Genomic DNA, 9344 nt, shown 5'->3' with positions numbered 1-9344 from the left:
TCGAAACAGGAACTAGGTGCCCGGTTACTGATTTTTTCCAACCAGTTTCAAAATCAGGTTCCAGTTTCGATTTGTTTTTTTACTCCCCTTGTGTAAGCTCTCAAAACATTAAAAGAAAAAAAAAAAAAAAAAAAAAAATCGTTGCTTTTATTCACAGAAAATCTCAAATATGTCCTTGTCGCCGAACAATTTAAAAAATTTTGTTTACCTAATTAACTGAAATCGCTAAAATATCGCTCACGAAATTCATTTCAACAGTTGCAGATTTTCCTCACATAAGCAGGATCGAATTAACTATATTCACCACCTTAAACATTTTTCAAATTGGACCTTAAAAAAAAGTTTTATTTTTTTTATTTTTTATTAAATCGTATCACAGATAATACCTAATTTATGTAAAAAAATATTAACTTAGTATCTTCGTCATATTCCATCAACCCAAACTAATAAAATACAACGTGTCATCACATATAAATGTCACACGCCCTAAAAAAATAAAAAAAATTATGTGGTGGCTTGGCCACCATATTTTGACCATTGGAGGTGACTTAGGGCCGGTTTGAGGGCGGCCAAAGCCACTCTGTATAGCCAAAAAGGGAATGACTTTAGTCATCTTAAGACCATTTTTTAAAAAAAGTAACAGAATTTTTTTTGTTAGAAAAAAATTGCTTCTAATAAAACAAGAAAAGAAAAGCTATTGGTAATAGGTAATCCTTAAATTGTAATTTTTATATTGGAAGCGGGGTTAGAAATAAGGGAAAATATTGGCTTAAAAAATAAAAAGGGAGTTGTTTTTGACGTCACCAAATCTGAGAGGAAAAAGATGTTGTTTTGCGAAGTGATGGGGCCCCACCTGGATCCTTTGGCTCTTGCATAGGCTCCACATTGACACCCACCCCACCCCCACCCCTTCTCATCTCATTCGTTATTGCTTCTTCACGAGATCTCGCCGATTAAACGTCCGCTCCACTCATCTCCAACTTCCTCCAATTCATGCCTTTTGATTATGCTTTAATTTTTTTTTTCTACATTAGTCTAATAAAATAAAGGGTTAATAACTTTTTTATTTTTATTTTTTTTCATTTAAATTTTAAATTGTATCACATATGGTACTGGACTTCTGGGTTAAGATTAATTTAATATCTTCGTCACATTTCATTAATCAAACTAATTTCAGTTATCTCATTCCAGCTCTGGGTTGGCTCAGCTACCCTCAATGGCCAGTGGCCGAGCCACCCCATATTTGTTTGTTTTTTTTAAAAAAAAAGTTTTGATTTTTTTAACTTTTTTAATTAGTTTTATAATTTATTTTTGTTAGGACACGTGACATGTTTTTGTTATAATAAGTTTGATTGACGAAAGGGTGACGAAAGTACTAAACAGGTATTTACTTATAAGCTAGGTATTATCTGTAATGCAAATTAAAATTTAGGTGAAAAAAATAAAAAAGTAAAAATCTAAGTACTAAAAAATTATTAAAATTTGTTATATAGATTTTTTTTTTAAGTAATTTTTTTTTTGTAAGCGATTGTTATAGATTGAGTTCTGCTATATTACGCACTTTACTACAAGTGCTTAATTGACGATTTGACGTTAAACTAAGTTTTTTTTTTTTTTTTTTTGAAACGAGATTCCAGATTTCATTACAAGAGCTTGCTCTGTAAGTACAACATCTATTACGCATTCCGAATAAGAATTCCTCCATAATTGATCCTCGCCTATAGTCAGGTATAGTCAGGGATGGGACTAAGAATTTGTATCAAATAAACAATAATGAGGAACATATTAAAATAAGGAGCCAAAGCATCGATGAAAAATATACTAATATATATATATATTTTTTTAAAAAAAAGTTTATTTGATTGGCATTCAAATAAATATAATCGAAAGATCATAATTAATAGTCAACAAAATGCAAAGTATGATCTCCGTAACAAAAATTTAGCAAAACAATACTAAAATTATTATATTTAATAATGAACAAAAATACATTTTATAATTATTTTGTACGTAACCTATCTTTTAGTTGCACCATATTATTTCATGCTTAATGACTATTGACTAACATACATATTCAATCGGCTGTGAACCACGCCTCATGAAGCAGAGGTCGCTAGTTCGAATATCTCATTCCCCTTTCTTTATGTGAACATGTCAAAAATAATAATAATAATAAAAAATAAAAAATTTGGCCCAAATGTAAATTTAAAGGCACATTTAATGAAAATTTTCAAAACATGGGTGGCCATAACCTACCCCCATCTACACATGGGTCCTTCTCTGCCTATAGTTGTTTCCAACTTCGTGTAAGGCGATGGGTTGCTTCATGCAGTTCTTTCGACGTTAAGTTTTGTCTTTTTTTGGTTTAAAATATTAAGGAAAAAGATATATGTATTTTTTTAATGTTTGGTGTAGCAAGAAATAATTATTAAACTGAAATATGACCAACAAACACATTTTAGTTTCGAAAAAAATATGACCATCGCAAGACTTCAGTTGAACAAATGTCGGACCATCACCAAACATCAGTCGAAAAATTGCCAGGGCCATTATTTTATATTATTATTTTTTATGTTACGAATAAAAATTAATTTTTATAAGTTAATATGACTACATGGAATATTTTTTAAAAATTCCGTATGCGTCAAATGCCAGAAAGTATTTTTTGCTGAAATATTTTCCTAATAAATGAATTCTCTAAAAACGTTTTTCAATAAAAAAATATTTTACGTCAAAATAAATAAAGCCTTAGGCTAGCAACTTAGCAATCAAAATTTCAAATCAAAATTTACATAGTTTTTTAATGGGTAAAGTTCACATACCCCTCTCACAGAGGCGGAACTAGGATTTTAGGATTGGGGGGACGGACTTATAGAATACATAAATATATAGATATATATAGTCTTTCTTTATAGGTGTGTATTTATGCTAAATAAAAACTGAGAACTCTTAAATTTAATTTCATATTAAATTGTATGACATTACAAAAGTTACATGTCTATAGAATCATCAGAGAAAAGATCAAGAGAACTTTCTTTTACTATAGACATGTACAAAAAAAATCAAAAAAAAGAACATAGTTTCTCCTTCAAATTATGCTCGACGACGATCGCTAATGAAATAAAATTTATCCATTATCATCTCTGAAGTGAAATTCTTAGTAATTTCTTTCTCAATATAAACTACCAAATGGTCTGCAAGAAACTCATCTCCATTCTAGTACGCAATCTAGTCTTTACAAGTTTCATGGCAAAAAAAGCTCGTTCTGTAGTCGCAGTAGAAACAGGGAGAGTCAACACTAGGCGAATCAATCTGTCAATTAAAGGATAGATCTTTGATTTTTCTGAAACTGCCAATCCTCTGCATAACTCAGATAATGTAGACATATTCTGAAAATCTTGATGCTTTAGCACATCAAGCATATAATGCTGCAACTGAAATTTCAAACAAATTTTTTCTTGCACGGTGAAATCTCGAGGATAAAACTTCTCAGCTAACTTACATATATCATCAATCTTAAATGATTTGTATGCATCTTTAGGGCTTAAAGCAACGCTAAGAATGAGGAGTTCCACAGCTTGCTCATTAAATCTATTTTTCAATTCTTGTAACTGGAAATCTATTGCAGCAGTAAATATATCAACTCTAAAATGATGCTCCATTGTTGTTGGAGACCTTTCATCTTGACGACAAGATCTACCTCGAGCTCTAGTGTAATGAGCATTCATATCAGGAATATCAATATCATTTTCTTCACAAAATGATTTAATAGTAGTAAGCAAAGGCTTCCACCCATCATCTCTCATCTTTTGAATGAGTGATTGCGTAGTTGAAACTTGACTCATGGCATTTAAAATGTCTAGTGACTTTTGTTGCAAAGATTGGCAAAGCATATTTGTGAGTCCCATAATTTCTTTCATCAAATGCAATATCAAAATAAATTCAAATGATGTTAATATCATGTAAGCCGCTTCAGCATCACCACGTTGAGAATAATTAGCTCCCTCATTTGAGATCTTGTTGATAACTGAACAAGTTGCACCATACATTCTTATCATGCTACAAACAGATTGATAATGAGATGATCATCGAGTATCTCCAGGTCGTTGCAAAGTGCCAATTTGGTTTATCCCCCTTCCAGTCTCAATTGCATTAGAAGCAACCAAATTTTCAATTTCAACAGCATGAATAGATTGCAAGTCATCATGACGTTTAGAAGAACCCCCAACAATATTAATAATTGAAGCCAACTGGATAAATAATTGATGAATGCGCTTGCCTTCTCTAGATACTGCAACTAAAGCTAATTGTAGTTTATGAGCCATGCAATGCACATAATATGCATAGGGACAATCCCTAACAAATAAAACTTGTAACCCATTCCATTCACCACGCATATTACTAGCTCCATCCTATCCTTGGCCTCGAATATTTTCAATTTGGAGATTGTAACGAGAAAGAACAGCACATATCTCTTTTTTCAAAGTTGATGCAGAAGTATTTTTAACATGCACAATATGAAAGAATCACTCCCTAATAAAACCATCTTTATCAACAAACCTTAAAATAATAGTCATTTGCTTCCTTTTTTATTCATCCCGAGCTTCATCAACGAGAATGCAAAATTTGGCATCCCCAATTTCTTTTCTAATCGCATCCCGCACTTTATTTGCAATGATATATAGGATTTCCTTTTGAATTTTGGGTGATGTATATTTGGCATTTTTTGGAGCATTTTCCAAGACAAGTCCAGCAACATCGTCATTATAGCTTTCTAGGAGCTTTACCAATTCAATGAAGTTACCTTGATTTTTCGAGCCAGAACTTTCATCGTGACCTCTAAAGGGACATGCTTGGAATGTAAGCCATTTAACACTATCTATAGAGGTTTTGAGCCGCAACTGATTATTCTTTGTTTCTTGTAATGTTTGCTTTTCAACTATCTTGTCAATATGCCCTGACTGATTCATTAGATCCTCACAACATTTCACGGCAATATTATGTGGTGAATTTGGATCTTTCCCCACATGTCTCATTAAAGAACTATTCATCTCATCGCTTGCCTTTTTCCAATTGTTAAAACATTTCCCTGTAAATGCATCTGATCCTGGACGACCTGTTGGTTTCTTAGCAAAAACATAGCATGGAAGACAAAATATAGCATCCTTTGATTTTGAGTACTCCGACCAAGTTGAGTATGTATCAAACCAAGAGGCTTGAAATCGGCGACGATTATTACCCATTCCTGAATATGGATATTCCGAAAGCTTGGGTTGACATGGTTTGGCTCTAATATAAGCACGTCGAATGTCATCTTGTAAGTTAACAGGGAATTCCCATATTTGCGGACGTAATCCTGGATCACGTTCCAAAAAGGTAGCATTCATTTCTTCAGGTTGAATTCGTGGACATTTGGAGGGACGCTCATTAGTCACTAAAGCCTCGAGATCCGTTGCTAAAGGTCTCTCTAAATGTGTACAAGTACTAACTTCTGATTGACTCCCATCTTTTTTCTTAAAGAATGAATCAAGTGTTTTTGGCTTTCCCATATTTCTCTTAACTTTAAGAAAAATTATGGATCAAGAATTAACCTGAAAAATATCTAATAGTATAAGATTTTTGTTTAGAATTTCATTATATTTCTTATTATCACTAACAAGTGAAGGAATGCCAAATAAATTAATAAATTCAATCCTATCAAATTAACCCACAAAATCTAACAATGAAAACTAAAATAAAAAAATTTTATAATTTTTCTATATCAAAATACTCATTCGATTCGAAATCTCATGGCATCATAAATATAGTACAAACTACTAGCAAAATAAACTAATCATAATCTCTAGGGTCCAAAAAAAAAAGTACCTTTCAGCGTGATACCTTGTTCTTGCCTTCCCAAAACTGGTTGTGCCTTACCACAATGTGACCTAAATTTGTCAAAACCTATTTATCAAAAAAAAAAAAAAAAAAATTGTTAAAACCTGATCACATATCACATACTTTTGGCATCTCATTCTCATCTATGGACCATAGTTATGTGACTCAACTCTACTCTTAGCTACCAATTGAATATTATAAGATCATTAGTTCATTACAATTTACACTTTATTATAAAACATGTAAGCTGAAAATTCCAATTGAAGGCTAAGCTTAGAGCCTCAAACAATGGAAATTTTTTAAGCTCACATTCTCACACAACAAGTCCATTTTATTTTATTTATTTTATTTTTAAGATCACATTCTTTACTGGAGTCTGAATGTAATAATGATTTGCATTTTCCAAGTTGACTATCTTTTGAGTTGCTACCAAAATTCACAAAATTTGACAAAAATCTAAGGGAAATAAAGGCACTAACTCACCTATAACAAAATTAAAGAATAAAAATAAAATAAAAATAAAAACAACACGTACAAACCCAAAAAAAATAAAAATAAAAAGCAACTTCATGTGATCACTCTCAGGCACTCACTATTACCAAACAACAATTAACAAAGTCAAAGTGGGCAAGTGGCAAGTCACTCACCAATCACCATTCACCAACAAAAGGCAACAATTAGCAAAAAAGACAAACTTCTTGAAACTTCCTATAATCCTATTCAGACTATTCAGTATTGAAATAAAAAAACTGCACTGACCTCGTGCTGGAGACAGTGGCGAGGCAGACTTTTTTTTGTCTCTTGCAGTTTCACTTTTGCTTATGCTTTAAAGTTTAAGGCTTTAAGCCTTTTCAAATGCTTGAGACCGAGAGAGAAAATAAGAGTTTTGCAGAAGCCAGAAGGTCACGCACACGCACTCGCGCCGCTCACCAGACTCCAGTCAGCAGTCAGCCAGTCATCACACACGGTACACACCGACACACGAGTCACACGACTTTGGCCTTTGGGCTTCAGAATCAGCCTTCACCGCTTCACAGCCTTCATGCCTTCACCAGTTCACCGCTTCAGTTTACCAAAAAATCAGAATCTGATTTTTTGAGTAGAGATAAAGAGTTGCTGAGTTACAGTCTTGCAGAATGCAGATATACATTGGCAGAAAAAATAAACAAGCTTACAACTTACAAGCATCTTCAATCTTCCAACTTCCAACTTCCAAGCTTTAATTTTTCGTCAAATGGATGATGGATCTAAGATTGTAAGAGAGATCCGCGGCTCACACTTCCATTCTAGAGATAGTAGAGTGGTTTTGGTGAAGAGAGATGAGAGAACTGAGAAGGCTTCTCTGAGAAGCTTTTGTTTTCAAGAGGAAAGGTCGATTTTGTGCTTTTTTCTGATGCCAGGCTGCCAGCAGAGGTAAGTTTCATGTGATGCAACAAAAAAAGCTTAAAACTCCAAATTAATTTTAGTTGTGCTAGTTAGAAACGAACCAGAGAAAGACTATATCGTTTATGGCAAATAGAAATATTTAATTTTAGTTGGGGTGAAATTAAAAAAAAAAAATTAAAGAGGGTAAAAAAATTATTTTGGGGGGACGAATTTATAAATTTGGGGGGACAAATTTTTTAATTTAAGAGACAAATTTATAAAATATACATATTTAAAAAAAAATTTCAAAATATAATGTCCCCCCACTTCAACACGTCGTTCCGCCCCTGCCCCCTCAAACTACTACCCAATTGACAATGTTCCCTCAAAACTTTTAATTGCGACAATTTCTCCCGCAAACTACCAAAACATTATCAATGTCCTAGGGGTGTCAAAAAAAACCGGGTACCAACCGGTAACCAGAAAACTGAGAAGCCAGAAAACTGGTTGGAAAAAACGGGTAACTGGGTACCTGGTTTCGGTTTTTGGCACTCGGTTATAACCGGATAACCGGGTAACCTGGTATATATATAAAATAATATATTTTATTTTATTTTAGTTTTTAATTTTTTTATGGCATTTTTAAACATTGAATTTATGGCATTTGTAAACATTGGATTTTAAGGGCATTTTTAAACAATGAAGTTTTAGGACATTCTTAAACATTAGATTTTTATTTTTTTAGGCCCAAAAGGCCAAAAACAATGATTTTTTGGGATTTTTTATTTTTTTGAACAATCACAACAAAGCCCAACTTATTGGGACAAAAATGCTAATTGTGTTTTTTAAAAAATGAGCAAAAAAATTGTTAAATTAAGCACAAAAATTAGACTCAATACCTCAAATAAGCTCAAAAATTAGGCCAAATACTTAAAATAAGCCCAAAATAATTTTTTTTTTAAAAAGACTGGTTAGTTGGTCCAGATAACTGGGTAACAACCAAAATTGGCCGGTTATTGTATAACTGGGTAACCGAGTACCCGGATCCGGTTCTAGTTTTCCAAAATTAAAAAACCGGGTACCCTGGTTTTGGTTTCCGGTTTTGGCCAATAACCGAGAACCGGGACCGGGTTGACACCCATACAATGTCCCCCCAAGGTTAGCAAAAAGATAAAAATGCACCTATATATTTCTCAATAAGACAAAAATATTCCTATAAATTCGAAAAAAATAAATAAATTTTAATTAAAAAACCGATATTTTTTAAAATAAATTTTAAACAAAAATTTTTCATTTTTTTAAAAAACTAATATTTTTTTTAAAAAAATGGAAATCATTGTTTTAAAAAATTATTATAATTTTTTAATATGAAAATTTTAGTTATTCATTTGCAAGTGAAGCAAAATTATTACAAACTAAGTCTAAAAGTATTAAAGCATTAAACAAGTTTAGCTCAACCAAAAGTTAAGTTCATTGAGGTCCTTACAAACCATATCACAATCCTAAAAAACCTAAACAACGTGTTCAAACTCAATTTGAGGGCCTTTACTCCTAACACATTGAATTAAATAAACACCATGCATGCAATCTACAAAACGATCAATCCTGCACTCACTCCATCATCAAAAGGTCAAACAGCCCACGATCCAACTCCTAAAAAATGAGCCGGGCTAAATCCTCCAAGAATTTTGGGGAAAAAGGTTTCGCCTCCACCGTTCCCGTCATCCTTAAATAAACCGACTATAAAACAAGACATATTTTATTGATGGAAAGATATAAGCGTAAGTCCATGACTTTGTGAGTAAAATACACATGAATTAAACATTATTTATGCAGTGAATTCAACTATCTCATAAAAGGTTTGCAAATCATACGTAATAATAAAGTGAAGTTCTTAATCTAACGATCAACCATATAACATGATGATACAATATAAATATAATACATAACAATTAAGAGAAACATGGTACAGTTCAACTCCATATGATCTATTAAAGTACTTAACCCTTTCTTGGTAGATGGTCTCGAGCGAACTGTAGTACATTACTGTGCTCCAAATATTGCCACATACATTTTTATGTTAGTGATCAAACCATATTTAA

General features: G+C 32.4%; 2 protein-coding genes across 2 annotated transcripts; both read right to left on the bottom strand.

The window, feature by feature from the left end:
• Window positions 1-3182: 3182 nt before the first annotated feature.
• On the bottom strand, window positions 3183-4049 carry LOC132169048 (uncharacterized). The gene has a single exon (XM_059580138.1). The coding sequence runs from the start codon at window positions 4047-4049 to the stop codon at window positions 3183-3185; it is 867 nt and encodes a 288-aa protein (XP_059436121.1).
• Window positions 4050-4589: 540 nt separating this feature from the next.
• Window positions 4590-5549, bottom strand: LOC132169047 (uncharacterized). The gene has a single exon (XM_059580137.1). The coding sequence runs from the start codon at window positions 5547-5549 to the stop codon at window positions 4590-4592; it is 960 nt and encodes a 319-aa protein (XP_059436120.1).
• Window positions 5550-9344: the final 3795 nt, after the last annotated feature.

This window comes from Corylus avellana, chromosome ca2, assembly GCF_901000735.1.
Source record: "Corylus avellana chromosome ca2, CavTom2PMs-1.0".
Taxonomy (NCBI): domain Eukaryota; kingdom Viridiplantae; phylum Streptophyta; class Magnoliopsida; order Fagales; family Betulaceae; genus Corylus; species Corylus avellana.
The sequence above is the reverse complement of the archived record's forward strand: the minus strand, read 5'-3'. Positions and strand labels throughout refer to the sequence as shown.

Bases quoted from the DNA above. Each gene is read 5' to 3' on its own strand.
- LOC132169047 (XM_059580137.1), bottom strand. From the start codon at position 5,549: ATGGGAAAGCCAAAAACACTTGATTCATTCTTTAAGAAAAAAGATGGG.
- LOC132169048 (XM_059580138.1), bottom strand. From the start codon at position 4,049: ATGTATGGTGCAACTTGTTCAGTTATCAACAAGATCTCAAATGAGGGA.